The following is a 16617-nucleotide window of genomic DNA, read 5'->3' on the forward strand; positions in this document are numbered from 1 at the left end:
GTCCTCGCTCGATAAAACGTTAAAGAGAAAATCATTGTTGGGATTTTAAGCCCTTGTTGAGCCATAATTATGTTAAAAAAAATCACCAAATAGCTTAATTAATGGCTTGGCTTACCTTCAAGTACTACAAGAAATAAGCCAATGTCAATGGCTTCTAGCACTACGAGAATGCAAAATTTGCAGCAAAAATAGTAGGTGCTTCACGATGTTGGAAGAATTATGCCCTTGGGAGCTTTAACCAACAACCATATGCGTGAGAGGACAAATCTTCCCATTGCGGCTCTATCACTTTGGAGACAATTATGAGCTCTAATAACGAGTAGCAATTTTGGAGTCCCTACTAGTCAAAAAATGTGCAATGCACCTAAAACATTTTCGATTTCACTTGTCATTGCAATTATGAAAAATGGCATACAGTTATGATTTTCCCCAAAGACATGCACAAAAACACTAAGTGCTCCCTACATGGTTAGAGATGCTAGGTGGTGAGTGAGTGGGTTCACATTGCAAGGGGATGGCAACAGTATGTGTGCTGCCCTCTCTACTGCTTGTTGCTCGCCCTCCTCCTCCTCCTCCTCCTCCTCCTCCATCGGCAACACCTGCAAGCCTGCTTCGCCGCGCACACTATCGTCGGCACAATACCTTTCTCTCCTTCGGTTTACAGCTACCCGTCTTGCGTCACCGAAGAGCACGACAGCCCTCTCCACTGCTTGCTGCTCGCCCTCCTCCTCCTTCTCTGTCCTCTACTCCATTGGCAACACCTGCAAGCCTGCTCATTCGTTTGGATGGACCTCTCTCTACCCTTCGCGGCGCCCACTATCGTCGGCGCAATTCCTTCGGTTTACGGCTGCCCTCATTGCGTCACCAAAGAGCACCACAGCCCAACATGGCACTCATTAGCCCGGACTCTAGCAACGCTCTCTTCTGCCTCATGGCAACATGTGCAGCATTTGGCCAGGTTTGTCCCAAAGAAAAGTGATTCATTTCGCTATATTCCGTTAGAATGGTGCTCTTTTTTGTTTTTTGCCGCTATTCCCATAACAGAAGTCGAGCAATAAAGATCAAGTTGTAATCAAAAAGCATTGCTCTAGTAGATTCTAGTCTCTAGAACAATCCACCTCACTTGAGGGCAAAAAGACGAAAGGACCAAATGTACGAGAGATCAGAGCTCAGAGCAAAACAACATATGAGAGATCAGAGCAAAACAACATAGCATGAAATATGTGAGTGAGTCTATATACAATGGAGAGTGAACATATGTACAAGAGCCCTCTGATATGAGGTGACTCTGAGTAGAAAGACCAGTGTAGAAGCAGAGAAGATGTCGAAGCTGAAGCATGGTCGGTGAGGAAGGCTCACGTCGATGTGAGGCAAAGCACTCCGAGAGGTGGTCGGTGTCGAAGGCTTGTGTCGGTGGATGCAGAGGCACTCTGAGGTGGTAGTGGCAGCGGAAGATGAGGTGATGCAGGCTCTGGTGACAAGGGCGCTGCTGCACCTGGGGTGGTAGATGAAGAGCAGAGAGGGCTGCTGTCCCGAGTGGTAGTGGTGGTGCAAGCTCTGGTGACAAGGGTGCTGCATACCTGAAGGATGCATGCTCTGGTGACAAGGGTGCTGCGTACTTGAATGGTGCAAGCTTTGGTGACAAGGGTGTTGCGTACCTGAAGGGTGGTGAGGAGCAGAGAGGGTTGCCGTCCTGAGTGGTGCAAGCTCTGGTGACACAGGTGCTGCGTACCTGAAGTGGTAAGGAGCAGAGAGGGCTGCCGTCCTGAGTGGTGCAAGCTTTGGTGACATGGGTGCTGCGTACCTGATGTGGAAAGGAGCAGAGAGGGCTGCCATTCCGAGTGGTGCAAGCTCTGATGACACAGGTGCTGCGTACCTCATGTGATGTCGATGGTGAAGCTAAGCAGAGTGTGGGTTGCTGTCCGGATGGTGAGAGTTGAGGCAAAAACGCTGAAGTGCTCTATGTATAGCAGAGGGGGCTGCTGGCCCATGAGCTGTGGAGAAAACGCAGATGATATGATGTAAGCGCTGATGTGAACACTGATGATGTGATGATGTAAGCACTGAAGTATGCTGATGTAAAACGTTGATGAAGTGCTGATGTAAAAGGCAGATGAAGTGCTGATGTATGCTGATGTACAATGCAGATGAAGTGTTGATGTAAGCGCTAGATGCTGATGAAAAACGCTGATGTAAACACTGATGGTGTGTTGAGTAAACGCTGATGTAATCCTGATATAAGCGCTGATGTAAGCTTGAAGTGAGCCTGATGTAAAACGTTGAAGAATGCTGAAGTAAAACGCTGATGTAAAGGATGTAGCAGAGAGGGTTGCTGTCCCACGGTGTGGCTTGTAGCAGAGGATGGGCTGTTGTCCCAATGTGTGGCCAGACCAGAAACGCTGATGTGCTGAATGTCAGGCGAGGAGGATGAAGCTGTGTTGTGTAGAGCTCGGCAGAAGTAGCAGCAACAACAACATATGGTACCGGATATGTGCAATGAAGTGGTACATCGTAGTGAATGATGAGGCAAGGCTATATATACTGAGGGGGGGGGTGCTGGTCGGTCAGCCTAAAGGCTGTAGGCCAGCAGTGAAGACAAAAAAACCCCAAATAAATCCAGAAATACCCAAAAAAATCCCCTTTGTTTTCACACACCTCCTCTCAAGCCAAAAAGGGGACCATGAGAGAAGATGATGGATGCCAGGGTCCCGCACTGACACAATGGCAGAAGAAATGTATCCCCCTTTGGAAACAAAATCTGATAAAGTCAGAGAGGGCGATCGTGATGGCAAAGGTGGTGTAGATGATGTTAGAATTTGTGCTATCCCCTTCAGATGAGTGGATGTACATGGGTTGATCGTCTCCCAAAGTAAGATCTTGAACGGGACTCTCCATTGAGGAAGAAGTCCCATTCCCTATGCGGGTCAAATCAGCGTTTGGAGAAACAACTTTTGGTGAGAGAAATTGGTCCTCCAAGAGTGCGGGTAGACAATCCTTGCCGTGTGCTCTCGAGGTCTTCAATCCCTTTGCTCACGATTGCTTTGATACCATGTGAGGGCAAAAGGACGAAAGGACCAAATGTACGAGAGATCAGAGCAAAACAACACAGCATGAAATATGTGAGTGAGTCTATATACAATGGAGAGTGAACATATATACAAGAGCCCTTTGATATGAGGTGACTCTGAGTAGAAAGACCAGTGCAGAAGCAGAGAAGATGTCGAAGATGAAGCACGGTCGGTCAGGAAGGCTCGCGTCGATGTGGGGCAAAGCACTCCGAGAGGTGGTCGGTGTCAAAGGCTTGTGTGGGTGGATGCAGAGGCACTCCGAAGTGGTAGTGGTAGCGGAAGATGAGGTGATGCAGGCTCTGGTGACAAGGGTGCTACTGTACCTGAGGTGGTAGATGAAGAGCAGAGAGGGCTGCTGTCCCGAGTGGTGGTGGTGGTGCAAGCTCTGGTGACAAGGGTGCTGCATACCTAAAGGATGCAAGCTCTAGTGACAAGGGTGTTGCGTACTTGAATGGTGCAAGCTTTGGTGACAAGGGTGCTGCGTACCTGAAGGGTGGTGAGGAGCAGAGAGGGCTGTTGTCCCGAGTGGTGCAAGCTCTGGTGACACGGGTGCTGCGTACCTGAAGTGGTAAGGAGCAGAGAGGGTTGCCGTCCTGAGTGGTGGAAGCTTTGGATCATGGGTGCTGCGTACCTGATGAATAGGGCCGCTGTTCCGAGTGGTGCAAGCTCTGGTGACACAGGTGTTGTGTACTTGATGTGATGTCGATGGTGAAGCTAAGCAGAGAGGGGGCTGCTGTCCCGATGGTGAGAGCTGAGGCAAAAACGCTTAAGTGCTCTATGTATAGCAGAGGGGGCTGCTGTCCTATGAGCTGTGGAGAAAATGCAGATGATATGATGTAAGCGCTGATGATGTGCTGATGTAAGCGCTGAAGTATGCTGATGTAAAACGTTGATGAAGCGCTGATGTATGCTGATGTAAAACGCAGATGAAGTGCTGATGTATGCTGATGTATAATGCAGATGAAGTGCTGATGTATGCTGATGAAAAACGTTGATGTAAGCACTGATGGTGTGCTGAGTAAACGTTGTTGTAATCCTGATGTAAGCGTTGATGGAAGCCTGAAGTGAGCCTGATGTAAAACGTTGAAGAATGCTGAAGTAAAACGCTGATGTAAGGATGTAGCAGAGAGGGTCAGATCAAAGTTTGGAGAAACAACTTTTGGTGAGAGAAATTGGTCCTCCAAGAGTGCGGGTAGACAATTCTTGCCGTGTGCTCTCGAGGTCTTCAATCCCTTTGCTCACGATTACTTTGATACCATGTGAGGGCAAAAGGACGAAAGGACCAAATGTACGAGAGATCAGAGCAAAACAACACAGTGTGAAATATGTGAGTGAGTCTATATACAATGGAGAGTGAACATATGTACAAGAGCCCTCTGATATGAGGTGACTCTGAGTAGAAAGACCAAAGCAGAAGCAGAGATGATGTCGAAGCTGAAGCACGGTCGGTGACGACGGCTCGTGTTGATGTGAGGCAAAGCACTTCGAGAGGTGGTCGGTGTCAAAGGCTTGCGTGGGTGGATGGAGAGGCACTCCGAGGTGGTAGTGGTAGCGGAAGATGAGGTGATGCAGGCTCTTGTCACAAGGGTGCTGCTATACCTGGGGTGGTAGATGAAGAGCAGAGAGGGCTGCCGTCCCGAGTGGTGGTGGTGGTGCAAGCTCTGGTGACAAGGGTGCTGAAGGATGCAGGCTCTGGGGACAAGGGTGTTGCGTACTTGAATGGTGCAAGCTCTAGTGACAAGGTTGCTGCGTACCTGAAGGGTGGTGGTGAGCAGAGAGGGCTGCCGTCCCCAGTGGTGCAAGCTCTGGTGACATGGGTGCTATGTACCTGAAGTGGTAAGGAATAGAGGGGGCTGCCGTCCTGAGTGGTGGAAGCTCTGGTGACACGGGTGGTGCGTACCTGATGTGGAAAGGAGCAAATGGGGCTGCCGGCCCGAGTGGTGCAAGCTGTGGTGACGCGTACCTCATGTGATGTCGATGGTGACGCTAAGCAGAGTGGGCTGCCGTCCCAATGGTATGATGTAGTAGAGAGTGGGCTGCTGTCCCGATGGCGAGAGCTAAGGCAAAAATGCTGAAGTGCTCTATGTATAGCAGAGGGGGCTGCTGTCCCATGAGCTGTGGAGAAAAGGTAGATGATATGCTGATGTAAGCGCTGATGTGAACACTGATGATGTTCTGATGTAAGCGCTGAAGTATGCTGATGTAAAACGTTGATGAAACGCTGATGTATGCTGAAACCGATCCCGTCAAGTGGGAATAGACTCCGTTGGACACCCACACGCGTAATAGCACAACTTTAAAACCACAATTTGAAATGGACAACTTAATACAACTTAAAATTGAATGAAATGAAATGAATAGATGGACACCAGCACTGGGGTCGGAACGGGCCGACCCCCCCCTCAATATATGATATATTCATTGGGAGTATTTAATAAATACAATGCTCCATGGGTTCCAAGAACCAGATGATGTCCATGTACAAGATGAATACAGTACCAAACAAATAAATTCGAAGTAGATGCTCGAAGCAGAACGACCACTAGCGTGATCCAATCTCTACGGTCCTATGCTTTCACTGGACTCTGCGGAGAGCGCCCAACTGGTGTTCCAGGACCACGCACAAACAGGCGCTCCCGTAGTAACGCTTGGCTCTCCCGATCGTAGCACCTTTGGACCAAGGTTCTCCAATAGAGCTTGGACTACCCGGCACCGAACTCGTGTTGCCGTGGAGAGAGTCCCTTTATCAAATTTATCACAAAATACTTTACTTAAATCTGAAATTCACTTACTTGTGGATTGTAGTTGGTAGACCAAAATTCATGGTGTCAATACGCAGTTACTTGAGAAAAACACCATGATGCAGTAGCATGTCGAGAGGAGTAGCTGCCTGAAGAAAAGTATGGCCTCCTGGCTGCAGAAGCACATCTACCCACAGGAGGTACAGCAGCTATGCATGGAAAATTCAGTCGCCTGAGGGAGAAGAAACAGGAGCTGTTTGTAAACAAGGTACAGCCATCGCCTAGGGGAGAAGTAGATTACTGTGGACAGGTGCCTGCAGGAGAGGAGGTGATGTAAGCGCAGCTGTCTACTGTAGATGAGCACACGCACACCTGTGGTGATGAATCTACAGCCGGTTGCTGTGATAGACTGTACAGCAAACTGTAGTATAGGCGCCTGAGGGCAGGGCAGAGCACTGGCTTTCTGGAAAACAGGCGCACAACCACAGCCGTCTGGCGGCTGAACGTAGAGAGGATGGCGTGGAAAAACAGCCAACCATATAAGAGCAGAAGCAGCCGCCCTGGAGGTAAGAATCGCCTGGCTGCAAAGAGCCGGTTGGCTGTAGGAGTAGAAGCGTAGCCTTCAAGTGGTGGCAGCCGTTGTGCAGCGTAGGCAGCCGCCTGTTGGAGAAGATGCGCACAAGATAATCGCCGGCTGTCTTCTTTCTTACGAAGGGTGGTCGCTTCTCTTTTTATGAGTATTGGAGGGGGAGTAAAACTATAGTGATTTGGCTGGCCCCCCCACGATTGCATGTGGGCGGCCAGTTCTATGGGGGTGTGGGTAGGTGACCATGCACCCACCCCCACACACACTTAAGTGGGGGGCTCCCCACCTTGGCCCCTAAGTGGGTGCCCACTTTTAAGTGAGTGTGAACGAATGACCTTATAAAACAAAAGGTTAGAAATATTAAATATTAAACCAACATGTGCAATATACTTACCACCTGTTCACATGCACCACAACTCGTCAGAAGACAGAGCAGACTTCACGACTCACTGGCAGGCGTCCAACACGTCAAGCAGGCAAACACAAAAATACAAGTCATGCGAAAACAGTTTCAAAACATGCAAAATATGAGTGCATGTGCAAATAGTATCATGGACATATCTCCCGTTCATGGAACAAGTACAAAATATCTGTCGGCACAAAAATGGCACGACGTAAAACATAAAAACCTGGTCTTCCTATGGAGTGACAGTCCCATAGGTAAGACATAGTTCCAGGCACGAGCTTCCCTATGGAGTGACAGTCCCATAGGCAAGACACGGCACGAATACTGGCTCTTCCATGGCGTGACAATCCCATGGATAGAACACAGTCCAGGTCATACACGGGTGGCACCAGTCTGGCTCCCGTCCATGTCAGCAAAAACTGGCCTCTTCACATGAGACACTGGCTTGGCCTCAAGTGAACGAGACACAAAAACTGGAGATGGACCAAATGGTCGGCCAATTGGTGACATCCCCCCGGGCTTCTAAAGAGTTGTCCTCAACTGAAAAGCCTCAAGATATGCCTGCAACAACTGTGGGTAATTAACAAAATAGTCCTCATTTAGCCATTTTGCATTAATAGGCAAATAATTTTTAAACTTCACAAGGTATCTTCTGGAAAGCTTCCCTACAGGTAGTTTTCGCTCCTTGTGAAAAACAATGTGTTTTGGCTGGAGGATCTCCTCAAGCTCATCAATCTCTGGCGGATCTTCTGTGACAGGCTCATCAGGATCTGGCCCCACATATTTCGGAAATAGACTCACATGAAAAGCATTGTGAATCTTCCAATGACTAGGTAAAGCAAGCCTGTATGACACTTCATTGATCTTTTGAATCACCTTGAAGGGTCCATAATATCGAGGAGAAAGCTTAGGATATGATCCTTCTCGTCCTGGCCTCTTCCGAAGCCTAGCCTTCTCAAATTTCAGCAAAACCCAATCACCTTCTTTGACTTGCATGTCCCTTCTATGCTTGTCAGCAGCCATTTTATGCTTATCTTGAGATCTTGCCATGGCTGTCCGCACCTGACCAAAGGCTACATCCAAATCACGAACATATTCATCAGCTGCAAAAATCTCATCCTTTGTACGAAGGATGGGTGGCAATACCACTCTGCCATAAATAATCTCAAATGGAGCCTTTCCCGTGGAGGCATGGATCGTATTGTTGTAGGCAAACTCAACAAGTGGAAGATACTTCTCCCATGCAGTCTTTTGATCTGCCACATAACATTTCAATAAATCCAACACGGCTGAATTTGCAGCTTTACTTTGGCCATCCGTTTGGGGATGATAAGCTGATGAAAACTCAAGTTTAGTACCCATATTATCAAATAAAGCCCTCCAAAAGAGGCTTGTAGTCCTGGGATCTCTATCCCCAACAATGGATTTAGGCATACCATGATGCTTGAAAATATTAGCAAGAAAAAGCTTTACCATATGATCAGCTTTAATGGTTTTCTTGACTGGCAAGAAATGAGCTTGCTTGCTAAACCTGTCCACAATGGTCCAAATAGCATCATTCCCATGCTGGGATCTAGGCAAGTCCATAATAAAATCCATAGTAATACTTTCCCAAGGTTGCGAGGGAATAGGAAATGGCTGAAGCAAACCTGGAGGTTTTTGCCTATCAAATTTCACCTTTTGGCAAGTAATACATGCACGCACATAAGCCTCAATGTCTTTATGCATGGTTGGCCAAAAGAAATATCTATGAATCATGCGTGTAGTAGGCATGATACCTCTATGACCAGCATAAGGTGGAGCGTGACATTCGTCCATAACCTTTGGACGCAAATCCTTCACCACACATAGGCAATTATCCTTCATAAGATAACCCTCGTTGATAACATAAGAGGCATGTGAATGACCAGCCATCAAATCAGTCCATATATGGCAAAAATCAGCATCCAATTGGTACTTGATGTACGTTTTGCAATTCGGGCCAATTCCGAATGGTCTCTATCTTTGCAGGATTCATTGTAACTCCATCTTTGGATACAATATGACCCAAATAATGAATCTTTGAAAGGAAGAACTCACTTTTCTTAGCATTAATGAAAAGTTTATACTTCCGCAATTCTTCAAACACTGTGACCAAATGAGTTCTGTGTTCCTGCTCATTCTTGGAGAAAACCAAGATATCATCAAAGAATACTCCTGTGAATTTGCGATGGGGTCGGAATATCCTATCCATCATACGATTAAACGTAGCAGGAGCATTGGTGAGACCAAAAGGCATTACCAAAAATTCATATAATCCGAAGGCTGTCCTGAATGCAGTTTTATGGACATCTTGTGGCACCACTCGTATCTGGTGATAACCACTCTTCAGGTCAAGTCGGCTGAAACAAGCCGAGCCATCAAGCTTATCCAAAATATCATCAATACGCGGAATTGGGAATCTGTTCTTGATGATAAGCTTGTTTAAAGCTCTATAGTCCACACACATGCGGAATGATCCGTCCTTCTTTTGAACAAGAAGCACAGGAGAGCAGTAAGGTGAGGAACTGGGCTGAACCAAACCTTTCTCTAAAAGCTTGTTTACCTGCTTCATGATCTCTGCTTGTTGTGCAGCACTCACTCGGTATGCGGGTTTGTTGGGTGGAGAACTAGCTGGCACAAGATCTATGCGATGATCTTCGGGCCTTCGGGGAGGCAATTCACCTAGCAATGAATCAGCAAAACAATCGTTGAATGCATGAAGAAAATTCAGCCTATCATTAGACATAGCATCCACATTTTGATGATTTGGCACAAGGCTATCACGAACAAAAACCAAGTACGCAGAAAGACTCTTTTTGATTGCTTTATTAATTTGGATGTGTGATACAAGTGGGATGGAATCCCCTTCTTTGCCAGCATCAATAAAATGCATGCGGCCTTTATGCATAAAAGAAATCATATTGGACTTGTAGTCTTTGCGGGACTCAAGCCTATGGTGCCACGGCTTGCCCAACAATACATCACATCCATTTAGTGGAGCAACTAGGAAATGTTCATTATCAAGGTAGCCCTGGATATGGATGCGCAACTTCTCTATCAATGGGGTAACTTGTACCTCTTTACCAATAAATGCAGCTTCGGCTTCAATCTGAGGTCCCATATTCTCAACCTCAATACCCAATGCAGCTGCCGTTTGCATAGAGATGAAGTTATCGGTTGCACAGTCATCAAACATGAATAAGGCGGGCTGATCCTTGATTTGCCCCCAAGCCTTGCAAACCATTCGCTCTTTTGCATCATGACTTGTATTTCCTTGCACATCAGGAACTGCATGTACATTAGCCTTGGTCTGCTTGTCCTCGTGCTTAGGTTTGCGGTCAGGGCATTGTTGAAACATGTGGTCTTTGCTACCACAAGAAAAGCATTTTCCATCCTTGGCATATTGCTCTCTTTGCTCCGGGGTTAAGCCGAATTTGTTCTTCCTTGGGCCCTGATCTTTAGATGTGTTATTTTCAGCTTTACCACCCTTGTAGGTCTCCCGGAAGTTCTTTTTAGGTGGCTGTCCACCCTTTTGCAGATTTGGGACAGCCTTGTCTTTCCCCTTTGAACCTCCTTGATCTTGTTTAATCTTGAGCACCAATTGCTCCGTAGCAAGAGCAGAAGCTGTGAGCTGTTGCAAAGTATGTTTCGGGTGCAATTCAATGCCCGAACGATATGCTGGTTGCAGTCCGGAGCGAAACTTTCTCTTTCTTTCATCCTCAGTGATTTGCATAAAGGGAGTTACTTCCAGCAACACTTTCCAGAACTTGTTAACATACTGTTGCACGCTTTCATTATGTCTTTGCTCCAACCTGTCCCACTTTTGAGTGAGAGTTTGCTCCGCATTTGGTGGCAAAAACTGAGCATAGAATCTATCTTTAAATTCCTTCCAAGTGCAAATGGGATCCTTGGTGATCTTTTCAGTGATCCACCAATGAGCAGCGGTCCCTTTCAAAAACATGCTAGCATGGCGTACTTTTGACTTCTCAGTGAAGTCCTCATCACTAAAAGCAATGTCGAATTGTGCCACAAATGCTAACACTTTAGAAGCATCATGTTCTCCATGAAAGACATCAAACTTAACAGATTTGTCACACCTGCTTTAAATTCCTTGAGCTTTCTGGCATGAGGCTCATGGTCTTCTCTTTTTCTTTTCCCCTTATCCAACGGGGCAGCCCTATCTGCATGGGCTCCATGGGCCGTCATAGAAGTTTCATGAGGCACGGTGGCATGTGCTCCTCGAACTTGAAACTCAGATGCATGTGACTTTTTTGCATATGGCAATGTCTCTCCATGAGACAACTCAGAAGGCAAAGTTTTTCTAGCAGCAGACCTATCATCCCTACCATGGGATACATGTCTTGAATGCATATGACCTTCATGCCCTCCATGAGCACTAGCATACATATATCTGTCAGGCTTTGTGCCTTGTGGAGAAGATGCATGTCGAGAGGTGACTGTCACCTCTTCCTTTTGCATAAAAGACCTCAGCCTTTGAGATGCGGGATCTCCATGCTTCAAGGGAGGTGGATTTCTGAATTTCAGCTCTCCGTCGTCTCCCTCTTTGTTTTTTTTGTTTTTTTTGGAAAAACGATCCTTCTATTAGTTGATGAGAAAACGCCATAAGGCTACAAAGCTCACCTCACAAGGAGGGATAATAAACACAGTGAACATCGTCTCCCTCTTTGATGTCACCTTTGCGGAGGAGGTAGGCAAGTGCCAACTTCCTTGGCTTCTTGCCCACTTCCCCGATTGCATGTGGGCGGCCAGTTCTATGGGGGTGTGGGTAGGTGACCATGCACCCACCCCCACACACACACTTAAGTGGGGCTCCCCACCTTGGCCCCTAAGTGGGTGCCCACTTTTAAGTGAGTGTGAACGAATGACCTTATAAAACAAAAGGTTAGAAATATTAAATATTAAACCAACATGTGCAATATACTTACCACCTGTTCACATGCACCACAACTCGTCAGAAGACAGAGCAGACTTCACGACTCACTGGCAGGCGTCCCCGCTTAGTGAGTAACACGTCAAGTAGGCAAACACAAAAATACAAGTCATACGAAAATAGTTCCAAAACATGCAAAATATGAGTGCATGTGCAAATAGTATCATGGACATATCTCCCGTTCATGGAACAAGTACAAAATATCTGTTGGCACAAAAATGGCACGACGTAAAACATAAAAACCTGGTCTTCCTATGGAGTGACAGTCCCATAGGTAAGACAGTTCCAGGCACGAGCCTCCCTATGGAGTGACAGTCCCATAGGCAAGACACGGCATATATACCGAGGGGGGTGCTGGTCGGTCAGCCTAAAGGCTGTAGGCCAGCAGCCAAGACAAAAAAACCCCAAATAAATCCAAAAATACCCAAAAAAAATCCCCTTTTTAGGGTTGGGAAAAATACCGTTTTCACACACCCCACAAAAGTGCATAGAGCTTTAAAGCCTTGACACCGGGACAAGGAAACCAATACTTTGGAGTGCAACAGACCAAGGGCTAAAAAAAGCTCTCGTTTATTGTTAAACTCTCTTTCATGACTAACCAAGGACATTCTCTGAAACCGGCCTCTGATAGAAAACCAGAGTGCGGTAGGAGCAATCACCCGTCCACTTGTAGTCTAGATGAAAAACCAAACACAGATTGGAGCTAGAGCGCCCAAATCTGAATACACAACGACACCTGTTGGCCCCAAAGCTTGGCGCCCCTTGCGGTATTTCTTTATTCCATTAAAATAATATGTATGGCTGAGTACAATACAAAAACCAGCCAAGAGTTTACACCTGTAGTCCAATCTGACTGCCCACAAATCCTTCTCAGCACAGAGGATCTATGCACACAGATCTGTGTCTTCAAACAACACACTGTGCCTCCCTCTGATCAGCCAAGTTCACAAAGCAGGCCAGCCATGGGCATACATCTGGCATAACTCATAAGCATGATACATATTCTCAGCTCAACATACATATGCTGTTCAATCCCTGTCTTAATCTCTTGTCAATCTGCTATACTCCTCCTCTCACAAGGAGCCAGATAACACATACCTGTAGCAGACATCAAGCAATAGAAAGAGAGATGGATGAACAGAGTCAAGGCTTACCAAGTTCAGCTCGTGAAACAACTCTGGAGGAAGCAACAGCACCAATCTGTGCCTGCAGGCACTTGAACCCACAATCCTGCTTCACACGTGTGCTTGCACTTGCCTGTATCTTCCTCCTGATGCTCACTCTTATGCTGTCCTTGAAAATACAGATCTGAAAATCAGCACTGTACTTGATTGTACCGCCTCGGGATGCGTGCCAGGCGTTGTACTTGCAAAAACAGCCTGCTGTCCACTTCTGTACCAGCCTGAATCAGCCTGCACAAGTCTGTCCAGCACCTGTGAACTCTTCTGCAGCAACTGTACCTTCTGTACCTGGCTGCCCGTACACTGTACGGCAGCCGTACAGTGTGTACTTGCTGGAAAACACAGTACACAGCCTGAACAGAGCTTCTGCGCAGCCACCAGCAGCAGCTCTGTGCGCCGCCAGCAACAGAGGAGAGAGAGAGAGAGAGAGAGAGTGTCCTGCTCTGGCCGTACAGTGCTGTACGGCTGGATCCACTCTGAAAAACAGCAGCCAAACTGTTGTACAGCAGTCGCCTCCTCCTCCTTCAGCTTTTCCACGCTAGGAATCACAAGCGCATGAGAGAGGCTCCACTTTTGCTACACGACTCCCCAAAAAGGGAGGAGAGAGAGTGAAGAGAGAGAAAACCTCCTTCCCAAGTTAATCCCTAGGGCCCCAACTTAATAAGTTCCCTAGGGCCACTAAGGCCTAGGGGCAACTTTTATAAACATTAAAAGTTAATGTTTTAATGTTCCCCCTTCACACCTAGGGTTGTCCACACATCTTTAAACACTGTCCGGGCACCCCCCATGTGAACCATGAAATATTCTGACTCTGCAACCACCATGCCCACACTTGTCCTGCTCCATTTTCACAGGGCCATGACATACCCCCCTCTTGAAAGATGGCAAGCGTCCTCGATTGCATTCTGGTGATGCATCAAAATATCCAAAGTGGAATATACAATATGGCAAGATCAGCGTCCCAATCTCTCTGAGCCATACACATGTATCAACATTCACTGCAAACCAATGGCATAGTAATAGTCCAAGTTGTATACCACTGTGAACCATACATATCCACAAAGATCTCCATGTGACTAGTACACATATATCATAGAAGTCCCATAAACAGATGTACTGTCAGCCCCAGTACCTTCGGATGAGATAAAATCTGCACCAAGCGACCTCTAGATGTCATCTGAGCCTGTCTGAATCAAGGGAGTGGAGGTGCTACCCCCCTCTTGAGCATCAGGTAATGCTCCAGACCCATGCTCTGCTGAACCTGAATGAGCCACAATAAGAGTCGGCTCTAACTCAAAGGCATCGAGATAAAGCTGCAAAACCTGAGGTGAATCTGTTAAGTCACCTTCCTCCATCCACTTCGCATCCATCGGTGAATAGTTCTTGAACTTCACAAGATAGCGACGGGAAACTTTACCTCGTACCTTCCTTTCTTTATGTGCCAGTATCTGCTCTGGAATCAGAACCTCATCAAGTTCCTCAACTTCCGGCGGAGCCTCATCTGATACATCATCAGGCACATCCCCACGGAAAGGTCTAAGAAGACTCACGTGAAAAGCATTGTGAATCCTCCAGTGATCTGGTAACTTCAAGCGATAGGTTACCTCACCAATCTTTTCCAAAACCTGAAAAGGCCCATAATAACGCATGCTCAATTTAGGGAATAAGCGCTCTTTACCCTTCATCTTCTTGAGTCTAGCCTTTTCAAAACGCAAAAGAACCCAATCTCCCAATGCAAACTGTAAATCACGTCTGTGACGGTCTGCGGCTTTCTTTTGCTTCTGCTGAGTTTTCTGGAGGGCCAACTTAACTCTCCGATAAGCTTCATCCAAGCTCTCCACATACTGATCAGCCTCAAAAATCTTATCCTTTGTATGCAAAATGGGTGGAACCTTCTTCCCTCCTTCTACAATCTCAAAAGGCGCCTTGCCTGTCGAGCTATGTACGGTGTTGTTATATGCAAACTCCACCAAAGGAAGATACTTTTCCCATTGTTGCTTGTGCTCTGACACATAACACTTAAGAAGATCCAACACTGTAGAGTTAGCCTCTTCTGACTGACCATCTGTCTGTGGATGAAATGATGATGAAAACTTGAGAGTTGTACCCATGTTGTCAAACAACCCTCTCCAAAACAAACTCGTCATCCGTGGATCACGGTCACTAATGATAGACGTAGGCAAGCCATGATACTTGAAGATGTTCGCCATGAACAACTTCACCATATGATCCACTTTAATTGTCTTCCTCACGGGAATGAAATGAGCCTGCTTACTGAACCTGCATATGATAGTCCAGATGCCATCATTTCCCGTTTGTGTCCGTGGAAGATCAAATACAAAATCCATGGCAATGCTCTCCCAAGGTCTATCCGGAATAGGTAAAGGCTGTAATAACCCTGGTGTCTTCTGACGGTCAAACTTTACCTTCTGACATACGATGCATTGCCTCACCAAGGCATCAACATCTCTTCTCAAGGTTGGCCAATAAAAGAAAGTCTCCACTGCTTTGACCGTGGCGTCAATACCTCTATGACCTGCATACGGTGGAGCATGACTTTCAATCATAACCTTGAGTCGCAATGGCCTGGTAACACACAGTCTGCCATGCATCAATAAAAACCCATCTCTGAGAGTGTAATGCTCATGCCGCTGACCCTCAGACATCTGATCATACAACCTTTCAAAGTCCTCATCATGGGCATACTGCTCTTTCATTTCATCAAGCTCATGATGATAAGCAAGTGAAACTGCAGAGACCTGTGGCTTGCGTGACAAAGCATCTGCCACTACATTCTTTTTGCCTTCCACATGCACAATCTGGAAGTGAAACATTGACAAAAAGTTTGCCCAACGCATATGCTTCTCTGAAAGCTTAGTCTGCGTGAGGAAATATCGCAAGGTCTGATGATCTGTCTGCACAGTGAAATCAGCCCCAAGCAAGTAGTGTTTCCAAGTAGAAAGAGCGTGAATTACAGCCAACATCTCTTTCTCATACACCTGTAAATGCTTCTCGGCATCTTGCAAAACTCTACTCTCATAGGCTATCACATGTCCCTCTTGCATGAGAACTGCACCAATGCTACTTCCACATGCATCACACTGGACAACAAAAGCCTTTCGGAGGTCCGGTAACACCAATACTGGTTCCGAAGTAAGCTTTTCTTTGAGCTTTTTGAATGCTGTAATTTCCCGATCAGCCCATCTAAACGGAGTTGCTTTCTTCGTCAAAGCATGAAGAGGCGAAGCAATTTCAGCAAAGTGCCGTATGTAACGCCTGTAATAGGAACACAATCCTAGAAAGCTGCGTACATCATGCACGGTCCTCAAAGCTGGCCAATTAAGTATTGCTTCCACCTTTGCTGGATCCATACGGACTCCATGACCAGACACAATATGCCCCAAGAAATGTATGTCCTGCAAGAAAAACTCACTCTTCTTGCCATTAACCACCAATCTATGGTTTCTGAGTTCTGCAAACACAATGGCCAAATGCCTTCTATGCTCTTCCTCAGTTTGTGAATGCACAATCATATCATCAAAAAATGTGCCCACAAACTCTCTATGAGGCCTGAAAATCCTGTCCATCATTCTGTTAAATGTGGCAGGCGCATTCGTCAAACCAAAGGGCATAACCAAGAACTCATACAACCCAAATGTGGTT

General features: G+C 46.6%; 1 protein-coding gene across 2 annotated transcripts in view; it reads left to right on the forward strand.

Annotated features, from left to right (window-relative positions):
* Positions 1 to 451: 451 nt before the first annotated feature.
* LOC147612139 (uncharacterized) overlaps positions 452 to 16617 on the forward strand; it is a 66409-nt gene continuing 50243 nt past the window's right edge. For both annotated transcript variants that reach the window (XM_086784006.1, XM_086784007.1), the window contains exon 1: positions 452 to 958. In XM_086784006.1, the coding sequence (XP_086640132.1) occupies positions 515 to 958 (444 nt within the window). In that variant the 5' untranslated portion in view covers positions 452 to 514. The remainder of the gene's footprint in view (positions 959 to 16617) is intronic.

This window comes from Cibotium barometz, chromosome 46 (assembly GCF_041138505.1).
Source record: "Cibotium barometz isolate CiBa-2024 chromosome 46, ASM4113850v1, whole genome shotgun sequence".
Classification (NCBI taxonomy): Eukaryota; Viridiplantae; Streptophyta; class Polypodiopsida; order Cyatheales; family Cibotiaceae; genus Cibotium; species Cibotium barometz.